Source organism: Erinaceus europaeus, chromosome 1 (genome assembly GCF_950295315.1).
Source record: "Erinaceus europaeus chromosome 1, mEriEur2.1, whole genome shotgun sequence".
Taxonomy (NCBI): Eukaryota; Metazoa; Chordata; class Mammalia; order Eulipotyphla; family Erinaceidae; genus Erinaceus; species Erinaceus europaeus.
In genome coordinates, this window is record NC_080162.1 from 81,859,846 (window position 1) to 81,882,638 (window position 22,793).

Here is a 22,793-nt window from a genome sequence, read left to right on the forward strand (position 1 = left end):
ACATGTCATTTTAAACACGAATTTAGATCTGTACTGTCTAGTTGTTCGGCGGTGCGTTGTCCGGTGGTGGCTTCTTGCGCAACTTCAGCTCCAGGAATTGTAGGTTGCAATCTCTGCAGGAATCTCTGTGTATTCTAGCTTTTCTGACTTCAGAGCCGAGTTGGGGATCTCGGCCAGGGGGCCCAGTCCCGGCAGGGAGCCCCCGGTCTCCAGGTGGTCTGGGATCTACCCAGACTTCATAGCAGGAGGGCGGATGGGACAGCCGTGCAGAAGGCAAGGGCCGAGGTGCCCTGGAGTAGCAGCCAGGATAGGCTGCAGCCCTGCCCGCCATGTCTGCTGCCCTGCTCCCAGTGGCCGAGCAGTGTGGAGGGAGCCCGTGCCCAATGCCCTGCACCACGCGGCTGCGATCTGGTTCATGTGGGCGGGCGGCAGGCGGAAAGCAGTGTGTGGCCCAGAGAGAAATGTTCCAGAAACAGAAAAACAGTCTCATGAAGTAAGGGCAGAGGCCTTTGGAAACCTCTTCACAGTCAGAAAAGCAGCCCATAATGGATTCACTTATCTGGGGGATGCGCAGGTTAGGTCCCACATTGAGCGCCATATGTCATCAGAGTTCGGGGCGCCAGTAGGCCGGGATAGCTTCGCGGCAGTAGACAGAGACTCGAGGACACACGGCTGAGCATTAGCTGTATTTCTTTATTCAGGAACAACGATTCAAAAACTAGTCTAATCTAATCACCACACCATGTCATCCTCCATCTTTCTCCTCTGGGGGCACAGGAATTCAGGAAGTACGTAGGGTAGGGGCAGGGAGAAGGGAGAAGCGCGAAAAGGCAAAGACTAAACCACAATCTCCCAGAGGCTGGGGGGGGGGAAGGGGGGAGTGAGACCAAACCGATATGAAGCATACCAACACTATCCAACAATGACAACATCAATAACAATAGCAATAATAACTACAACAATAATAAAAAACAATAAGGGCAGCAAAAGGGAAAATAAGTATTTAAAAATTTTTTAAAAATTAGTTGCAGGATGCTGCTTGTGAAGCTTTTAAGTCTACCATGAGACTCTTCTAAAAGTGGGGTCTTGAGCAGTGAAATAGCTCACTTGGATAGTGTGTTGCTTTGCCATGTGTTTACCTCAGGTTGAGCCCATTCTCTACCAAACTGAAGGAATCTTCAGTTCTGTGGTCTCTTTCTTTCTCTCTACCCTCTCTGTCTCTCTCTAAAATATTAAATTAAATTAAATATGTAAGTGAGACTTCATGTGACTGCATAGACTGTGTTCATGAACCTGGCCTTGGGTTCTGGGTCACACCTCCAGAAATTAGGGTGTGTGTGTATTAATGGGTGAAGTCTCAGGCTAAGGTTGAAATAGAGCTTCATGGACTCTAGGGCACAGGACCCCATAAAATAGAGGCCAAGTTAGTGACAGGAACGAAACTGAAACATTGTCTTGGCTCACAAAAACAGCAAACAATCACATACAAGAGAACAAATTTAGGGTGGCCATTTGGCTAGAAGTATCAAATTTTCACAAACCTTCTGATGTTGCACTTCAACTTCCAACAATCTTTCCTAAGGTTACCATTAGATAAAAGTACACGACATTAGATGTGAGAGTGTCTGTTGTGGTGTCACTTGTGGTATTGCTAAATAGAAGCAACTCCTAGCATCTGTCAGAAAGGCAAGGAGGTCGCTCAAGCCCAACCACCACCTAGAGTACCAGGCATGACACCAGGGGATGCTTCAGGAGTGAGGGAGTAGTGTTGTATTTTCTCGCCTCTCTTTTCCCTTCTTTATCTTCCTGTTTTGTTTTCTTTCTCTGTTTTGATTTGAGGGTTTTTTTTAAAAAAAAAAAAAGGGGGGGAAGAGTCTTCAGGAGCTGTGAAATCACCCAGGTGGGGGTCGGGTGGTGGCTCACTGGGTTAAGCGCACATAGTATGAAGCATAAGGACCTGAACAAGGATCCCAGTTTGAGCCCCGGCTCTCCACTTGCAAAGGGGTCGCTTCACAAGTGGTAAAGTAGTTCTGCAGGTGTCTTTCTTACCCCCTATCTCCCCCTCCTCTCTCAATTTCTCTCTGCCCTATTAAAAAAATTGAAAAAAAAAATGGCCACAGGAGCAGTGGATTCGTAGTGCAGGCACAGAGCCCCAGCAATAACCCTGGAGGCAAAAAAAAAAAAAAAAGAAAGAAAGGAAAAAGAAATCACCCAGGTACACCACCCAAAAAAAGGGGAGGGAGGAGGAAGAGATTGGGTAGAGTAAAAAAAAAAAAAGTGAGGCCTCTCTAGATGAGGATTTAAAAAAACAAAAAAACACTGTGAAGGCAAGGTCAGACGGTGGCACACCTGGTTAAGCACTCACATTACAGTGCGCAAGAACCCAGATTCAAGCCCTTGGTCCCCACCTGCAGGGGAGGAAGCCTCCCAAGTGGTAAAGCATCTCCCTCTCTATCTCCTCCCCCCCTTTCAATTTCTCTGTCTCTACCCAATAATAAACAACAAAACACTATGAGGTTGACTCTCTGGGATTCACCTACTCATTAATAGTATCATCCAGATCCCAGTTTCTATAATTTTTTTTTCCTATGTGTGGTATCTACTTTGTTCTAAGCCTGGAGCCCTGCTGTGTTTGCTTACACTGGGTATTGTAGGCTATTTACCTTGCCAAAGAGGATGAAAAGCAACAGAGGTGACTGGCCCTTTCTCATTAACCTATGTAATTTCATTTGTCTCTGAGAGACTCTGAAGGGGCAGCAGGTAAACCAGTCAATTGGTTGAGACCAGTTTTGTGTCTGTCAGTGAGAGACATGTCTGGGGTGCTCTCCCAGCTCCTGCAGGTTCCTAGAGAACCTCAGCACCTCAGATCAGACCTCATCCTGGGCAGAGCTTAACTGGAATTCCCTTCTCTTTCCCACTTGCCGCAGCTCCAGCCCCTCTTCAGGCCAAAGAAATGGGCTTCTTCAGAAGCACCCCCTTCTAGCACACCCTGCAGAATGTTCCCAGCTGTCCTCAACAGAGAGTTTGTCCATGGATGGCTTTTGGATGGAGGTAGAGCGGATCCAGCAGAAACATGAGCTGAAAGAAGAGGATGGCAATGGAGGCGAAGGCAGATTCTCTGAGGGTGAGGTGCCCTGGCTGGGAACTGGGGGTGCAGAGGGAGGGTCTGATTCCAGGGGGTGGGGGGGTAGAGATATGTGAAGGTTCAGAATGACTTAGAGCATGCAAGAGCTTTCTCTCCTACCTGGACTTCTGTCCTATCTTACTGATTTGTTCTTGTTTTCTCTACAGGAAATAGTCAAAGTGATTTTAAAAAAATATTTGTATTTTTCTTGAAGACAGAAATTGAGAGTGAAGGGGAGATAAAAAAAAAAAAAGGAGAGGAAAGGAGGGAGGAGAGAGAGAGAGAGAGACGGAGACCCACAGCATTGTTTCACTGCTAGTGAAGCTTCGTCCCTGTAGGTGGGGACCAGGACCTCGAACCCTTGCATATTGTAATGTATACTATCAAACAGGTGTGTCATCTCCAAGTGACCCCCCCAAATGATCTTTTAAGAACATTAATTACATTGCACCCACCTTTAAAGGAGTTCATTTAGTAAATCACTTGTCAAGCAGCTGTTTTAGGTACTAGAACTACAATAGCGGGCCTAGAACAAGGTCCACTTGTGGAACTAATCATGGAATGAAATTCTCAGTCCTCTGCTCAGAATCCCCCAGTGTCTCCCCATCTCTCTCCAAAGTAATTAAACTAGTGTCCTGTTGTCCATTCCTGTGTAACATACCACCCCAAACATAACCATCAAAGGCAACAATTACTATGGTTGTGGTGATGAATAGGTCACATTGTCCTGGAAGATGACCAGTTCTCACTTAGAGACTCAAAGGATCTCTCACTCCTAGGTGGATGTGACTGTCAACTCAGTCTCTCCTGGGACTGTCACCTGGAAAAATTATTGTTGGCCTCAGCATGTGATCCAGGTTTTCCTAGGTTTCAAAATAATAGGAGATATGGAGAGATAGATAGGTAGATAGATAGAAGATAGATAGATAGAAGATAGATAGATAGATAGATAGATAGAAAGAAAGTTAAAGCTGTCTTAATGTTCATGACCCAGTTTTGTAAGAAAGGCAGCATCATTTGTGCTGACTCCTATTTGCCTATGTCTAGCCTCTACAGGGGGAGGGGAATTAGATGCCACCTCTTAAAAGGGCAAGAGTCAAAGAATTACAGGACACAGAAAACCAGCATATTCTAGGCTACAGGCTTTACAGAATTGGCCTTGTCGCCTCCCACCCCACCCCGCCTTCCTGTCATTCAACTTCTACCACTCAAGTCTCCTTGCTTTTTTTTTTTTTTTCCTCCAGGGTTATTGCTGGGCTCGGTGCCTGCACCATGAATCTACCGCTCCTGGAGGCCATTTTTCCCCCTTTTTGTTGCCCTAGTTGTTGCAGCCTCGTTGTGGTTACTATTGCCATTGTTGACGTTGCTTTGTTGTTGGATAGGACAGAGAGAAATGGAGAGATTAGGGGAAGACAGAGAGAGAGGGGAGAGAAAGATAGACACCTGCAGACCTGCTTCACCACCCATGAAGCGACTCCCCTGCAGGTGGGGAGCCGGGGGCTCGAACCTGGATCCTTATGCCGGTCCCTGCGCTTTGCGCCACGTGCGCTTAACCCACTGCGCCACCGCCCGACTCCCCTTGCTTTTTTTTAAAAAAAACTTCTTTATTGGGGAACTAATGTTTTACATTCACCGGTAAATACAATAGTTTGTACATGCATAACTTTTCTCAGTTTTTCACATAACAGTACAACCCCCACTAGGTCCTCTGTCATTCTTTTTGGACCTGTATTCTTCCCCCTACCCACCCCAGAGCCCTTTACTTTGGTGTAATATGCCAATTCCAGTTCAGGTTCTACTTGTGTTTTCTCTTCTGATCTTGCTCTCTCTCTCTCTCTCTCTCTCTCTCTCTCTGCCTCCAGGATTATTGCTGGGGCTCGGTGCTGGCACAATGAATCCACTGCTCCTGGCAGGCATTTTTTTTCCCATTTTATTTGATAGGACAGAGAGAAACTGAAAAGGGTAAGACAAAGAGGGAGAAAGAGAGAGAGATACCTGTAGACATGCTTCACTGCTTATGAAGTGTCCCCCCTGCAGGTGAGGAGCGAGAGTTTGAGCCTAGATCCTTATGCTTTGTACTTTGTGCGTTTAACTGGGTTTGCCACTGCCCGGTCCCCTCTCCTTACTTTCTCAGCTTTGAAAGCACACCCTGGCTCAGGACCTCTGTGTTCCCTGTTCCTGCCTGGAGTGATCTCTTCTCAGGGACCTCCTTGGCTTGTTCTCTCCAAACAGGCCAGGGCTCCAATGCCACCATCACTGTTGACACTCACTCTCTTGCTCCCAGCCCTTTGGGAGGGTGCTAACGACTACATGGTATTCATCACATTGTGGCTGTGTCTATTGTTGTTGTCTTGTTGTCACTAGAAGGTACACATCACAAGGTCAGGAACATTGTCCACCCTTTGGCCACACTGTATCCAGAGGGCCTGGAATAGAACCCAGCACATTCTCACATGCCAATGCATAGGGAACCCTTTTGGGCTTGGATATGATTCAGTAGGCTGGTTCCTGTTGAATCTTGCACATGATTCAGCCTGGCAATTCAGACATCCTGATGGCTTGACAGTCTGCTTAAGAGTCACCAAGCATGGAGTGTCAATCCTGAGAGGTGATTTTAGGAGGTCCTTCTCCCCCATGGTAGCATCAAGATATGACTATAAAATTTTAAGTTTTATTTAAATAGAAATTGAAAGGTAGGGAGTCTGGTGGTAGAGCAGCGGGTTAAGCTCACGTGGTGCAAAGTGCAAGGAGCAACGTAAGGATCCCAGTTCTAACCCCCGGCTTCCCACCTGCAGGGGAGCCCCTTCCCAGGCAGTGAAGCAGGTCTGCAGGTGTCTATCTTTCTCTCCCCCTTTTTCTCTTCTCCTCCTCTCCATTTCTCTCTGTCCTATCTAACAATGACATCAATGACAACAACAATAATAGCTACAACAACAATAAAAAAACAAGGGCAACAAAAATGAAAAAATAAAACTTAAAAAAAAAGAAATTGAAAGGGAAAGGGGAGATAGAGATAGAGATACCCGCAGCACTGCTTCACTGCTAGTGGAGCTTCCCTCCTGCAGGAGAGGACCAGGGTTTGAACCTGGGTCCTTGAGCACTATAATGTGTGCACCTTACCAGGTGTGGCAGCACCCAGCTCCAGCAGTTTCGGTCTTTTAAAATCACTGGTGCCAGGTGGACTAACTTGGTCAATGCTGGGCACAGGTAACCTAGAGAGTCCATGGCATTAAAGTTGTATGGAAGGATGTTTCAAGTACAGATTCCATGGTCCTGGGCCTGAACCTCAGGGACAGAAATTTGGTTCTTTTTCCTCCCTGTAGGCTATGGGAGCCTGAGGGCTTTTAAACTGTAAGTAGGCTTCTTAGTTTAATCACTGACTCCTGACCAAGAGATAAAGCAGGGTGGGGCAGAGATAATCCAGTGGTTATGCAAAGAACTTTCACAGCCCCACCGATAGGCCACTGAGGTATAGATCTTCTGAGTTTCCTCATTAGTTCTCTGTCCCCTGGTATCAGCACATGTGACACCCCCCCCCCACTGCTCTGAGGGCAGTAGCCATGGAGACTCACAGTTGCATTTGCTGATTTTTAGGGGAGTCCTCTCCTCCCTTCAGCTGTCTTCTTGTTGGTGAAACAGACTAGAGGTAGTGTCTCAACTGGTAAACTGCCAGACTGTTACCTGTTGGTCTGCTTCTAAATTCTGCTTCTAAGACCCCTTCTGCTGCTTTGCTTGACGCTGTGGCCTATTTACATTATCATTGTTTTGTTCGCATTGGTTTAGTCCCCACTGGTTCACGCTCTTTTCCACTCCGCCCCCTCTCCTAGTCACATCCTGTTTTCCACCATTTAATCCCCACTGGTTCGCATGCTTTTTCCTTCTCCCCACCCCTTATCCTACGTACATCCTCTTCCGCCTCAGGAGATATAAAGGACAGGGCTTTCTAATGAAGAGAGATTAGATTAGATAGCTTGTACTGCATTCCTCATCAATAAAGATTGAACTGCGTCCCACTCACCCATGAGTCCCTGGTCATCTCTCTCCCACCCACCAAGCTAGCCTGGCGGTTACCAGCCACTTAATCTCTCCCTAGGCTCCTCGCTGTCCACGAGCCACACGTGTTTGCACTCACAGGTGATTTGATGGGTTCCTGAAGTCGTTCTAGTCCTGTCTTGCTGTGGTCCCAGGTGATCTCCTTTGGTATTCCTAGTTGACCTGGGAGAGGAGAGGAGAGAAACACAGCTGCTGCTGCTCTGTAGCCCCGCCTCAGGAAGTCCTTTGAGACCTTTCCTTTCATAGGATTCTCTAAGGGGCAGGAATTTGGGAGTGAGACCTAGCACCTGCCATCTTGACACATCTGGGTCATGGCTTTGCTGTAGGACCACAGTTTCCTTCCAAAGCACAGCTGAGGGAACTATTCCAACATATAAAGTTTTTTTTTTTTTTTCCACCAGGGTTATCGCTGGGGCTCAGTGCTGCCACTATGAATCCACTGCTCCTAGTGACCATTTTTCCTTCCTTCTTTCCTTTCTTCCTTCCTTCCTTCATCTCTATTTTATTTGATAACACTGAGGGGAGGGGGAGACACAGAGGGGAAGAGAGAGAGAGACCTGCAGACCAGTTTACTGCTCCTGAAGCTTCCTCCCTCCCTGCAGGTGGGGACCAGAGGCTTGTAACTGGGTCCTTGTGCATGTTAATGTGTGCACTCAACTGGGTACACCACCACCCGACCTCCTGCTCTTTTTTTTAAACTAGTGATTTATAAGATTTAAAATCACTTCTAAAGTATAATTCCATACTTATCACAACATATAAGACCTAAACAGAGGGGAAGTTCCCAGGAGCACACCAACCCTTTTCCCATTCTGCATAGCTGAGCCTACCTGAGCCTATGATGGTTGCTTTGGGAGAGGAGTAAATTCATTGCTGAGGTCGAGAGTCAGAACATACAGAGGGGGACTAGGATAAGCGCACACCTGGTTAAGCGCACACATTACTGTGATGCACCTGGTTAAGTGCACACATTACAGTGCACAAGGAACTGGGTTCAAGCCCCTGATCCCTGCCTGCAGGAGGGAAGCTTCACAAGTGGTGCAGCAGGATTGAAGGTATATCTCTTTCGTCCTCTCCATCTCTTCCTCCTCTCTAAATTTCTCTGTCTCTATCTAATAATAAATAAAAATGAACATACAGGGGACACTCCTCTGCCTGTCTTGTGTCCAGAGAAAATCCAGATACTGGATAACGGCACTAGAATTCATCCTTATCCTTGGTTGTCTTATTAGAGTTTCTCCCCATTGAAGAGATAAGTTGAAGGGTTAAGGTTCAGGGAGGGTGCATAGCCTGCCATGTGTGTGGATTGGATTAAACCCTGGTGTCACCTGGGAGGTGCTTTGGGAATAGGAGAAGCTCTGGTGGCTATAGTGTTTTCCCTGTCTCTTTATGTAAATGAAAACATGGGCCCAGGAGTTGTAGAGTCACACGTGCATGTTGAATGTACATGTTATAGTACACAAGGATCCAGGTTCAAGCCTTCGGTCTCCACCTGTAGAGGGGAAGCTTCACAGGGTGTCTTTCTGTTTCTTTCCCTCATTACCTCCCCTTCCTGTCTCCATTTCAGCCCTGAAATAAACAGATAAACAAATAAATAACTGGGTTAGTGAGTGAGTCTCATGATCAAATCTGTGGCTGTTCCTCACATCCATGTGAATGTGTGTTCTATTCTTGGCTTTCGCATGTTAACCCGGATGTCCTCCCTCTGTTGGCAGAAGGAGAAGCTGAATCACAGTGGCTACAGGACACAGGGCTGGCAGACCTCCTGGATGACCGAGGCCTGAAGAGGGATCCCCAGGAGCTCCTGTCCACCCTCACCCAGACCCAGGTGGCCGCTGTGTGCCGCAGGCTGAACATCTATGTCTGCTCCGCCCGGAGACGGCACAAAGCACCTGTCAGAGATGTCAGGGACATCTTTGGGGTCGTCAGTTCAGAAGTAAGTGATCATGCGGCTGGAGAAATGGCTCAGTGGGTAGAGCAGCAGACCTTCATGCCCTAAGTTTCTGCTTTGATTCCTGGCATCACATATACCAGAGTGGTGCCCTGACCTCTCTCTGTCTTTAGAGATTAATTAATTTAATTAATTAACTATGAGAGGGTGAGAGAAGGGGGGAGAACCAGAGCACTGTTCAACCTGGCATAAGGTGGTGCAGGGGATTGAACCTGTGGCCTCTGGGTCTTTGGGCATGAAAATTGGTGTTCTAACAGGCTGGACTACCTCCCCAGCCCTTTCCTCACTGTCTCATGTGAAAGTTGCCCTCATATGAATTATTATTTTTAATTATTAAAAATATTTATTTGATAGAGACAGAAAGAAATGGAGACAAGAAGGGGAGATCGAGAGGGAGAGAGACAGAGAGACACCTGCAGCCCTGCTTCACTGCTCATGAAGTTTCCTCCCTGCAGGTGGGGACTGGAGGCTTGAACATGGATTCTTATGTATGGTAACATGTGCACCCAACCAGGTGCACCACCACCAGACTCCCTTCTCATATGAATTAAAGAAAATAAGTCTTAAAAATAAAGAAAGGGGGGGATTGGGCGGTAACGCAGTGGGTTAAGCGCAGGTGGCGCAAAGTGCGAGGACCAGGTTAAGGATCCCGGTTGGAGCCCTCTACTCCCCACCTGCAGGGGAGTCTCTTCACAGGCGGTGAAGCAGGTCTGCAGGTGTCTGTCTTTCTCTCCCCCTCTGTGTCTTCCCCTCCTCTCTCCATTTCTCTCTGTTCTATCCAACAACGAATGACATCAACAATAACAATAATAACCACAATAAGGCTACAATAACAGAGGCAACAAAAGGGGGAAAAATGGCCTCCAGGAGCAGTGGATTCATGGAGCAGGCACTGAACCCCAGCAGTAACCCTGGAGGCAAAAATAAATAAATAAAATAAATAAAAAGAAGGGAAGAAAGAAAGAAAGAAAGAAAGAAAGAAAGAAAGAAAGAAAGGCGGGACCAAGCAGTAGCACAATGGGTTAAGCGCACATGGCGCAAAGCCAAGGACCGGCATAAGGATTCTGGTTCGAGTCCCTGGTTCCCCACCTGCAGGGGGGTCATTTCACAGGCAGTGAAGCAGGTCTGCAGGTGTCTATCTTTCTCTCTCCCTCTTCATCTTCCCTTCCTCTCTCCATTTCTCTCTGTTCTACCCAACAACAATGACAATAATAATAACAACAATAAACAGCAAGGGGAAAAATTGGCCTCCAGGAGCAGTGGATTCATAGTGCAGGCACCCAGCCCCCAGCAATAACCCCAGAGGCAAAAAAATAAATAAAATGAAATAAAAGGGGCCCTGGGCAGTGGCACACCTGGTTAAGTACACATAGTACCAGGCACAAGGGGCCAGGTTTGAGCCCCTGCTCCCTACCTGAAGCGGAGACACTTCATGAGTGGTGAAGCAGGTCTGCAGGTGTCCATCTTTCTCTTTCCTATGCCCTCCTCTGCTCTCAATCTCTCTCTGTCCTATCAAATACAAAATAGAAAGGAAAAAAGGAAAAAAAAGAATGGCTGCCAAGAGTGGTGGACTTGTAATGCCAGCACTGAGCCCCAGTGATAACCCTGGTGGCAATTAAAAAATAATAAATAGGGGGTCAGGTGGTAGCACCCTGGGTTAAGCGCACATAGAGCAAAGCACACAGACCAGCATAAGAATCCTGATTCGAGCCCCTGGCTCCCCACCTGTGTGGGGGTCGCTTCATGGGTTTTGGTAAAGCAAGTCTGCAGGTGTCTGTCTTTCTCTCCCTCTCTCTGTCTCCTCTTCTCTCTCAGCTTCTCTCTGTCCTGTCCAACAACAACAACAGCAATGACAATAACAACAACAACAACAAGAAGGGTAACAACAAGGGCAACAAAATGGGTAAAATGGCCTCCAGGAGCAGTGGATTCATAGTGCAGGCACCGAGCCCCAACAATAACCCTGGTGGCAAAAAAATAATAATAATTAATAAATAAATAACAGAAGAAAGGAAAGAGGGCTTACTGCTGACCCTGTCTGTGCTATTATCATTTCCTTAGTGGTCAAGTGATTCTGCAATGCTACATGTGTGTGCCTGAGTATAGGTATGTATGCAGGGGAATGTATATGGAGTATGTATGTTCCCTTGTGGTGTGTAGGTCTAGCTGCTGTGTACACAGACATGGATAAGTCTGCTGCCACTGTATATCCTTGGGTAGGCCTGAAACTTCATTCTCTCTATGTTAACTATCAGCCTTGGTACAACTGTAATAGCTATAGTGTTTTTGTTTTTTAATATCCTGCTGGTGATTGAAACCCAACAGGCTGAGGACATCTTCTTTATTGTGATGGATTTGAAGTGGCATCACATGACATTAGAATGTAGGTAGGGGCCATGTGGCAGCGTACCTGGGTATGATCACACATCACAGTGCACAAGGACTCAGGTTCAAGCCCCTGGTCTCCATGCACAGAGAGAAAGCTTCACGAGTGGTGAAGCAGGTCTTCAGATGTCCCTCTGTCTCTTCCCCTCTCTATCTCCTCTCCCTTTGCAATTTCTAGCTCTATCCAGTTTAAGTAAGTAAAAAAAATTATATATATATATATATATATATATATATATATACATATACCTATACCTATACCTATACCTATACCTATACCTATACCTATACCTATACCTATACCTATACCTATACCTATACCTATACCTATACCTATACCTATACCTATACCTATACATATATTGCCTCCAGGGTTATTGCTGGGGCTCACTGCCTGCGCTACAAATCCACTACTCCTGGAGGCCGTTTTACCAATTTTGTTGCCCTTGTTGTTACCCTTGTTGTTGTCATTATTATTGTTGTCATTGATGTTGTTGTTGGATAGGACAGAGAGAAATTGAGAGAGGAAGGGAGACAGAAAGGGGGAGAGAAAGACAGACACCTGCAGACCTGTTTTACTGTCCATGAAGCGACCCCCTGCAGATGGGGAGCCGGGGACTTCAACTGGGATCCTTGAGCCAGTCCTTGCACTTGGTGCCATGTGCACTTAACCCGCTGTACTACCACCTGGCCCCCATAAAAATATTTAAAAAAAAATAGAATGATAGGTCTTAAAGGTTATGGACCTGGGGGCTCCAAAAGTCGCTTCTGAACTTGTGTGTGGTTGAGTGTGGTCTTTGTGAGTCACCACCATGGCATACTGTAGTCAGGGCCAAAAAGTATTTTAGATACTTGCAGAATAGATCTTGGATTCCAGTGCGGCATTATGAGCAAGTGGCTATGCGAACATTGGACTGCGTCACTGGTTTTGATGGACAAACGAACCTCATATTAGATGGTACAGAAGAGACTCATTGTAAAACGAAGTCAAGAAAGCAGCTGGGTCAGATAATTTTATTTTAAATTTTATTTATTTATTTACTTATTTTTGCCTCCAGGATCATCGTTGAGGCTCGGTGCCTGCACTATGAATCCACTGCTCCTGGTGGCCTTTTTTCCTATTTTGTTGCCCTTGTTGTTATAGCTGCTGTTGTTGGATAGGAAAGAGAGAAATCAAGAAAGGAGGGGGAGAAGGGGGAGAGAAAAGATAGACACCTGCAGACCTGCTTCACTGCTTGTGAAGTGACTCCCTCTGCAGATGGGGAAAAGGGGGCTTGAACTGGGATCCTTATGCCACCAGCCCTTGTGCTTTGCACCATGTGTGCCTAACCCGATGTGCTACCACCCAGCCCCCCTATTTATTTATTTTTAATTTTATTTATTATTTTTATTGGATAGACACAGCCAGAAATCGAGAGGGAAGGAGAGATTGAGAGTTAGAGAGACAGAGAGATGCCTGCAACCCTACTTCACCACTGGTGAAGCTTCCCGCCTGCAAGTGGGGACCAAGAGCTTGAACCTGGGACATTGCCCACTGTAATGTGTGTGCTTAACCAGGTGTGCCACCACCTGGCCCTGGTTGGATCATTTTAAGAGGAGATAATATTACTCTGCTGCAAAGTATCTCCAACCAGAAATGATTGATGATGTGAGAAATTGTTGAGAAGGCAATGCATTTATTTTATTTTATTTTATTTTTTTAGGTGTGTTGTTGGGAATGTGGTTCTAAAGCATTTGTTCATATTGTTTTGATTACCCTTATGTTATTAACCCGATGACAATAAATGCTGTGGGACTGTTTAAAAGGAAAAAAAGAAAAAGGGGTGGGGGTGATGAGCCTGGGCCCCAGTGCCCACTGCTCACTTCAAAGCTGTAGGATCGTAGGCAAGATGGCTGAGCTTTGGCGGCTCAGTCTGTGAAGGAGGGATTGGGAATGACTTCTGTTTTCCAGGGTTGTGAGAATACCATCTGTTTCCCCTGTGACTAATGTGGGACTGTCTGTAATTTGCATAGGCAGTGTCTTCAGAGAATAGTTTGAAATGGACCCAGCTTAGTTCCAGAGCTTCTAAGGTTCCTCTAGGTAAGTGACCTTCATTCTGCAAGGAGCTGGGAATCCTCAGGTGGCAAAGAGGGGCAGCTTGATGAAGAGAGAGGAAGTGCACATCCTTGGCCATTACCCTGCTGCTGGTTCTTCATCTTGTAGGCATGAGGGCAAGAGGAAGGAAGTTTGAGGGAGCAAGTTAGGCCCTTGAGTATTTCCCATCAAGCACATGTACATCAGCCTGGAAAACCACTTCCTGGGTGATGAGCCTTAGCTAGGAAGCCACTTACAAGGCAATGGACTTGAACTGGAAAATCACTCCCTGGAGTAATGGACCTGAACCCAGTCTTACTGATTTGATCTGAGATGTTGTCCTTGAACCTGAGAAGTAACTTCTGGAGGTAGAGGTCTTGAGTTCTTATCCTAAGAACTTGCTTTCAGGGGCTGGGTGGTGATGTAACCTGTTGAATGCACATGTTACCATATGCAAGGACACAGGTTCAAGCCCCTGGTCCCTACTGGGGATGCTTCATGAGTAGTGATGCAGGCTCCCCCTCCCCTCTCAATTTCTCTCTGTCCTATCAAATAAAAAAGAAAATGGGCACTGGGAATGGTGGATTCATTGTACTGAGCCTTAGTGATAACCCAATAAAGAAATATAATGATGATGATGAATATAATATAATGTAACGTAACATAACATTAATGTAACATAACATTAACATAACATTAACATAACATAACATAACATAAGAAATTGCTTCTGAGAATCAGGAGCTTAGTCCCTTCCTCTTAGATAGTTTCTACTGATTTCAGCAAAGGCACAGCTTGAGCACTGTTTTCCCAGGGCTCTGGGCTTGGAGGCGGTAGGAGACAGCAGATCCTGATTGCTTCTCTGCTCTGTTTCCTACAACTACAGCAGAGCCTGAGGGGCCACAGGTGCAGGCTGGCAGGGAGGAAGCCTTCTACATGGACTCTGCCTACTCAGAACAAGCTGCGTTACTCCTGCGGAGAGGCAGGACACCCCTGGGAGACACCTGTGTCTGCGGTCAGGGCTCCCTGCCGGTGAGGATGCTGCCCAGAGGGTGGGAGATGGAGCCCTTTCCAAAGGCACCAACACCTACCCTGCCCTCCTCACCACTTCCAGGCTATTGGACACCTGGGGAAGGGGTCCATTGTGGAATCCTTATTCCTTTCATTTGTACTACAGAGAATTACTGCTGACTGTCCTTGTTGGGGACCAGGGGTCAGGGAGCTACAGGCTACCAAGAGTATCCACAGCAAGGTGCACACGTATTTAGCATGTGCAGCTTGGTAGGTGTGTAGTAACAACCAGATTGACATGCAGAATATGTCCATCACTCTAAAGGCTTTCCTGTGTCTGTACCCAATTAATTCTCCTGACCTAAGAGCAGTCACCATTTTGACCTCTCTCACTGGGTACAGGTTTAAAGGAAGAGATTCTTCATGGTTGCATTTTACTGAGAGCTTTCCTGGCCCCAGTCATGGTTCCTGAGGCTCCACACATACACTGATTTATTTCTTTCCCTAGCCATAGGAGATGGTGAGGTAAAGCATCCCCTCCTTTACCACAGAAAAGTGAGACATGGGATGCAGAGAGATGTGACAGAGCTGGCTGGCCCTAGGGCTAGTGCTGGAGGCCCTGCAGCCTGACCCAGAACCTACCTGTTGGCCTGTGCTTTCTCTCTGAAGTTTAGGAAATTTGCTCCCATTCCTCCAGTCACTGTCACTCCAATGGGAAAGTATTTTTCTGTCTCTCAAACAGAATTTCTTTTATGGGAGTCAGGAGGTAGCACAGTGGGTTAAGCGCACATGGCGCAAAGTGCAAGGACCGGCAGAAGGATCCCGGTTCGAGCCCCGGGCTCCCCACGTGCAGGGGAGTCGCTTCACAGGCGGTGAAGCAGGTCTGTAGGTGTCTGTCTTTCTCTCCCCCTCTCTGTCTTCCCCTCCTCTCTCCATTTCTCTCTGTCCTGTCCAACAACAATGACATCAATAACAACAATAATAACTACAACAATAAAAAAATAACAAGGGTGGTCTGGGAGGTGGCGTACTGGATAAAGCATGATGTCCTAAGTTCAATCCCCAGCAGCACATGTACCAGAGTGATGTCTGGTTCCTTCTCTCTCTCCTCCTATCTTTCTCATTAAAAAAAATAATAATAACAAGGGCAACAAAAGGGAAAATAAATATAAAAAATGTCTTTTATGCTTTAAAAAGTATGTACTTATTTAAGATCACTTTATCGAGGAAATGTTGATTTATAAGACTATAGTAATCATAGATGTACAATTTCATATCTACCTATGATGGATGTTTATCTAATAAGAGAAGCAATGCTTAGCCTTGGCATATGGCTCTTTCGGTGTTTAAACCAAGGACATTGGAGACCTCAGGTATGCAACCTTAGCTATCTCCCCGCCCATTTAAATTTTTATTGTTATTGTTACTAGGATTATAACTGGGGCTTGGTGTCTACATGACTCCACTGTTGCTGGCTGCCATATTTTTTCCTTCCTCTCTCTCTCTTTCTTTTATAGACACACAGAGAGAGAGAAAGAGAGAGAGAGAGAGGAAGAGAAACCATAGCACTAAAAGTTCCTTCAATATGGTGGGGGGCAGGCTTGCACCTGGGTCATAAACATTGCAAAGCAGCACACTATACAAATAAATTCTTTTGCTGGACACTTTCTGTCTTTTGGATAGAGGGTGAGAGACAAAGAGAGATAAAGAACAGAGAGATACCTGCAGCACTATTCCTCCCTGCAGGTGGGGACTTGAACCCATGTCCTTGCACATGGTAACGTGTGCTCTACTGGGTGAGTCATCCATCAATTCCTCCACTTCTATTTTTTTTTCTTGCCTCCAGGGTTATCGCTGGGGGTTGGTGCCTGCACTATGAAGCCACTGCTCCTGGCGGCCAGTTTTATTATTATTATTATTATTATTATTACTAGATAGGACAGAGAGAAATAGAAAGGGGATAGGAAGATAGAGAGGGGGAGAGAAAGATGGACACCTGCTTCACCGCTTGTGAAGTCACTTCCCCATGCAGGTTGGAAGACAGGGGGGATCGAACTGGGATTCTTGTTCAGGTCCTTGTGTTTTTTACTATGTGTACTTAACCTGGTGTGCCACCCCCCCCCGCCCCTCTACTTCTAATTGTTAATAATCTTCTGTCCTAATGAAAGCCCATGACTTTAGACAAGCAAGGTAGATCACCTCGGTAGTGCACCTTCTCAAATAGAATTTTCGTCTTTGAAATAATTTTGAACTTGTAAGAGGTTGCAAAAAAAAAAATAGTGTTTTCTTGTACTCTGCCCAGTTTCTCACAGAGATAGTAATTTATGTAACCATAATATCAACACATCAAATGAAAATTTGTTTCATTTGCATACCTATTTTTGAGGGTATCTGAGATAATTAATCTTATTTTATCTCCCAGTCTTGATAATTTGATCCCCCACTAGATTATGAATTATAAAAATCAGTAATGCTGAAGAGACCACAGACAGCTTTTATTGTGGATCAGGCATGACAGCCAAATAGTTATACATATGATTTGAATCACTCTGTTATGTTGGCAATAACTGTGTGAACAAATAAAAAATAACAGTCATTATGATCATAATAGTAATAATTATTAAGCCAAAGCTGAACAGTGCTCTGGTCTCTCACATAAAAATGAATACAAAAATCTTTTAAAATGATTTAAACTGTGAAGCATCATTATGAAGTAGATATTATTAGTAGTCTCATTTTACCCACAAAAAATCAAGTTACAGTAAAGAAAAATGATTTGCTTAAACTCATGGGTAAAATCAGGATTAAAATCTTGCAAGTGTGACTTCAGGTCACAACCTAATTCATTACTTCTTTTCTTTTTTTAAAAATTATTTTCTTTTTTGTGGAAGGATTTTTTTATAAAAATTTATTTATTCCCTTTTGTTGCCCTTGTTGTTTTGTCATTGCTGTGGTTATTATTATTGTTGTTATTGATGTCGTCGTTGTTGGATAGGACAGAGAGAAACGGAGAGAGGAGGGGAAGACAGAGAGGGGGAGAGAGATAGACACCTGCAGACCTGCTCTACCGCTCGTGAAGCGACGCCCTTGCAGGTGGGGAGCCAGGGGCTCAAACCAGGATCCTTACGCCAGTCTTTACGCTTTGCGATACGTGCACTTGACCCGCTTCGCTACCGCCAGACTCCCTCATTACTTCTTTTTAAGATTAAAAAAAACTTTTATTTAATTTGATTGAAGAGCTTGAATAGGACACAAGCGTGTGATACTCTTGCTTTTTTTTTCACCTTCCACAGCCAGAATGCATGAAGCTGCCTGCAGATGCCATTGTGGCCACTAGATGGCGAGATAGAGCACCATTTATTTTTCAGTAGCCATTCTGAGTAAGGAAAGAGCATTGGAGCCTGGGGCTCTGGGACAGGTGGCATGAGGGAGAACAGCAATAAGGGGAAACAACATAAGCATTGATCAAAGGCCCACTGGGTTGGTCCCTTTCCTCCAGCCCTTCATGTTAGAATGTGAGTGATAGAAGCAGCTTCCATTTATTGGGGTCTCACTATATGTTTGACACTCTGAGCCCTTAAGCCCCTTGGCTCATTTTCCTCTCCTCAAAGCCAGACATTATTTTATGAGTAGAGGTGGGGAATTGGAGGTGGCTGGGAAGGAGGCTCCCTTCAGTCTGAGGAACAGAACTTGGGCTAGAATGAAACCCAGAGCCTCTGCATTTTGCTTCTTTTTTTCCCTCTTCCTCTCTTTTTCTCTGAGCATTTTATTCGGGGATTAATGGTTTACAGTAGACTTATTGACACCAGGGCACAATTTCTCCTCTCACTATGATAGATGACTGCACAACACTCTCATTCCCAACTTGGGTCCTTCTCTACCACCCTGTACCAGGACCCCAAAACACCCCCACCCAGCCTTCCCTGCCCTCTTTCCTGAGTCATCTGCTTTGATGCAATACACAAACCCAGTCCAAGTCGCACTTTGCATTTTCCCTTTCAGTTCTTGTTTCTTATGTTCCGTCTATGATTAAGACCATCATTCATCCTTCTCTTTTTGGCTTATCTCAACACGATTCCTTCAAGCTGTCTACCCACCCTACTCACCCACTCCCAAGTGCCTGAGGTGGGTGGGGGTTGAGCATGGCAGTACCTCAACGCATGTCCTGTGCAGGATGTGAGCACTTCCTGTGCTTCCTTCCTAGAAGTTCAGGATCTCCAAAGGCAGACTCGGCTTGACACGGATAGGAGACCTGTCCTTGCAGGACATGAAGAAGATCCCTGCTCTGGCGCTCATCGAACTGACCGCACTCTGTGATGTCCTAGGCTTGGAGCTGAAGAGGAACAAGGCGGGCAAGCGCAGGCCCACAGGTGGGCAGGCTTCTCACCCACGGATCTGCTTGGGAATCATCTACCAAAGCATGCTTAGCTGCTCTTTATTTTTCTGTTGTGCTTCCCCCCCTTTTTTCCTGCATTTGAAAGCAGTTCTTACTTAATGTGGGAGAATTTGGTCCATAGAATAAAATACAAAAAGGAAAAAGACAACAGCCGCTGTTAACTCATAGTGCATCACCTTCCTTTTTAGGGTATGTGTACCTTTTTTTTTAATTTAAATTTTATTTTTGAGAGAGATGCAGAGAGAGAAAGACAAACACCAGAGCACTGCTCAGCTCTGGCTTATGGTGGGGCCGGGGACTGAACCTGGGACTTCAGAGCCTCAGGCATGAGAGTCTCTTTGCAATCTACCCCTGTCCCGTATGTGTACCTTTTATGTTTACTTAACATCATAGAATTATTGGCATTTCTGAGGGAAGGAGAAAGAGCCCCGCAGCACTATTTAACCACTCGTGAAGCTTCCTCCTTGCAGGTGGGGGTTGGGGGCTTGAACCCAGGTCCTTGAGTATCATATATAACAGGTGCTTCCTATTGGCAGTTCTCAGTTACTATATCATTCAGCCATCCCACAATACTAATACATAACAAGTACCCCTAAAACAATTGTTAACTCCTGTCAATGTATCTGAGGGGGAGCTGCGGACTAGCTGACTGATTAGATTGGCGGGGAGCCTATGCTCTTGGCTTGATCTAGGCAAGTGTCACCTGTCTCTCATCTTCATAGAACCGTCTGGAGCCTGCCCTCAGGGCAGTGGCAAAAGCACAGGAGGGCAAACCTGCCTGTCACACAGTGCATTTCAGGTTGTTTATGTCTGCATCACGAAGGCTGCCCCTCCATTCTCCTGACTGACTAGTAAGGAGTGGGGGAGGCTCATTCCTCTTCTTTTGTGGTATATGTAGAAGAATGAAAATTCACAAGAGGTTAATGAACTTGAAACAGTGTTATCGTTCACCAGCATTATCAAACACACTTTTAAAATATGGTTTTTAATTAGCCAACTATTTTCTTCCTTATGGATAAATATCCCCAGGACTCTGCTTAACTGTGGTTTATGGTGGTGTTGGGTATTGAGGACCTTTGGTGCCTCAGACATGAAAGTCATTTTCTTTCTTTCTTTCTTCCTTCCTTCCTTCCTTCCAATATTTATTTATTCCCTTCTGTTGCCCTTGTTTTCTTCTTGTTGTTGGATAGGACAGAGAGAAATGGAGAGAGGAGGGGAAGACAGAAATGAGGAGAGAAAGATAGACACCTGCAGCCCTGCTTCACCACTTGCAAAGCTTTTCCCCTGCAGGTGGGGACCAGGGGCTTGAACCCAGGTTCTTGCACACTATAATGTACGCCCCAACCAGGTGTGCCACCACAGGCCCTATTTATTTATTTTAAGCTTCTTGTGAATGGAAGCTTAAACTTTTGTACTTCAAAAATGTATTTATTTGATAGAGACAGAGAGAAATTGAGAGGGATGGGGGATGATAATAATGAAGAAAGACAGACACCTACAGCACTGCATCACCACTTGTGAGGCTTTTTTCCCTGCAGGTGGGGGTAGGAGGCTTGAACCTGGGTCCTTGCTTATTGTAACATGTATGCTCAACCAGTTGCATTGCCACCTGGCCCTTAAAATTTTTTTTAAATTATCTTTATTTATTTATTGGATAGCGATAGCCAGAAATTGAGAGAGGAAAGGGAGATAGAGAGGGGGAAAAAGAGAGACATCTGCAGCCCTGCTTCACTACTCACAAAGCTTTCCCTCTGCAGGTGGGGGCTGGTGGCTCAAACCCTGGTTCTTGAGCATTATAACATGTGCTCAACCAGGTGTGCCACCGCCCAGCCCCTCTATTGTTTCTTTAAAGGCAAGAAAGCAGAAAAGACCAGGGCTAGGGGATTAGCAAAGAAAGGGGTAGGCCCATTAAGACAGAAGGAAAGAAAGTGCAGGGCCTTGGAAGGAGGGGAGATGGCAGGTTCGAGCTTAGCTGTCACTCCAGGAAGCAAAATAAGTGCTCAAGGACCGGCATAAGGATCCCGATTTGAGCCCCTCCCCCTGGCTCCCCACCTGCAGGGGAGTTGCTTCACAGGTGGTGAAGAAGGTCTGCAGGTATTTATTTTTCTCTCCCCCTCTCTGTCTTCCCCTCCTCTCTCCATTTCTGTCTGTTCTATCCAACAACGACATCAGTAACAACAATAATAACTACAACAATAAAGCAACAAAAGGAAATAAATAATTTTTTAAATGGTCCTTCTACTTTTTTTTTTTTTTTTTTTTGTCTCCAGGGTTATTGCTGGGGCTCGGTGCCTGCACTATGAATCCACTGCTCCTGGAGGCCATTTTTCCCATTTTATTGCCCTTGTTGTTGCGCTTATTGTAGTTATTATTGTCATAGCTATTGTTGTTGTTGGATAGGACAGAGAGAAATGGAGAGAGGAAGGGAAGACAGAGAGGGGGCGAGAAAGATAGACACCTGCAGAACTGCTTCTGTGAAGCTACTCCCCTGCAGGGGGGGAGCCGGGGGCTCAAACTGGCATCCTTACGCCAGCCTTTGCACTTTGCGCCATATGCACTTAACCTGCAGCTCCACCGCCCAGCCCCCTATACTTCTGTAACATGTGCACTCGACCAGGGGCGCCACCGCCCGGCCCCTATACTTCTGGTTTCTCACAGAGATTCGCCTCTTTGGTATGCCACTGGATGCCCTGCTGGAAGCTGACCGCAAAGCCCTCCCCAGCGCCCAGGTTCCGCTGGTCCTTCAAGCTGTAAGTTGTCTTTAGCTTGGATTATACAGCTCAGAAGAGGCTGGTTCTTGAGGCTTTGCAGGGAGATGTCTAGCGTGAGGCATAGAGTTTAAAATCAGGAGACCTGGGTTCAAATTCCTATGCTTGCTATTTGAGAGACTTGAAATCTCTGAGCCTTTATGAGCCTGCATTTCAGCAACTGCGAAGAGGGGATACAAAGACAAGATCCTCCTCTTAGTAAGAATTCAGTGAGAAAAATCCATGTAAAACTGTCAGAACAAAGTCTGACTCATGAAAGTGGCAAGCTTTTATTCTGAGAGCCCCCTCCTCTTCCTAGTTTTCATGGGAAATCAACAAAGACAGTGGTTTGAATTGCACTCTGCAGTAGTTCTGGTTTAAATGGTGTGTGTGTGTGTTTGTGTGTGTGTGTGTGTGTGTGTTCTTTTTTCCCTCTTACAGCTGCTGACCTGTTTGGAAAAGAGAGGGCTGGACACAGAGGGCATCCTCAGGGTGCCTGGGTCCCAGGCCAGGGTCAAGGTAGGTCTGACTTCCCTACATGGGTGCTGTGTCTTCCAGCACCCTCGCTTGCACATTAAACCCGAGAGAATTCAGTCCTTGGCTGGCCTGCGGTTTAGGTTTGGTTTTGGGCATGGAATTCCAGGAGGGCTTGAGAGGGTGGAAGCGGGCTATGTGACTCATACAGTGAGGCCATTCCACCCTCCTCCTAACGCTATAAGGTGGCTACTGGAACTGTCCCCACTCTGCAGATGTGGAAACTGAAACACAGAGCAGCAGTAGAGCAGACTGTACTGCCTTTTGCACCAGCTTCTCATTATTTCTTGCTCTCCCTCCCTCCAGGGACTAGAACAAAAGCTGGAGAGAGAGTTCTACTCTGGGCTTTTCAGCTGGGAAGAGGTCCATCACCATGACGCATCTGATTTGCTCAAAAGGTTCATCCGGGAGCTGCCAGCACCTCTGCTCACTGCTGAGTACCTCCCGGCCTTCGCTGTGGTGCCCAGTGAGTGTGGCCAGCCCCTTTTACGTGGTTAGAGTGCTTGATGCTCTTGGCC

General features: G+C 46.0%; 1 protein-coding gene across 4 annotated transcripts in view; it reads left to right on the forward strand.

Annotated features, from left to right (window-relative positions):
- The window catches only part of ARHGAP40 (Rho GTPase activating protein 40), a 64,831-nt gene that overhangs the window by 25,582 nt on the left and 16,456 nt on the right, over window positions 1-22,793 (forward strand). For 3 of the 4 annotated variants that reach the window (XM_060189922.1, XM_060189911.1, XM_060189916.1), the window contains 8 exons: window positions 2,928-3,124; window positions 8,896-9,113; window positions 13,527-13,593; window positions 14,474-14,619; window positions 18,803-18,968; window positions 21,653-21,744; window positions 22,183-22,260; window positions 22,582-22,741. In XM_060189922.1, coding sequence (XP_060045905.1) covers window positions 3,031-3,124; window positions 8,896-9,113; window positions 13,527-13,593; window positions 14,474-14,619; window positions 18,803-18,968; window positions 21,653-21,744; window positions 22,183-22,260; window positions 22,582-22,741 — 1,021 coding nt within the window. In that variant the 5' untranslated portion in view covers window positions 2,928-3,030. The remainder of the gene's footprint in view (window positions 1-2,927; window positions 3,125-8,895; window positions 9,114-13,526; window positions 13,594-14,473; window positions 14,620-18,802; window positions 18,969-21,652; window positions 21,745-22,182; window positions 22,261-22,581; window positions 22,742-22,793) is intronic. The other variant, XM_060189928.1, reaches the window with a different exon arrangement.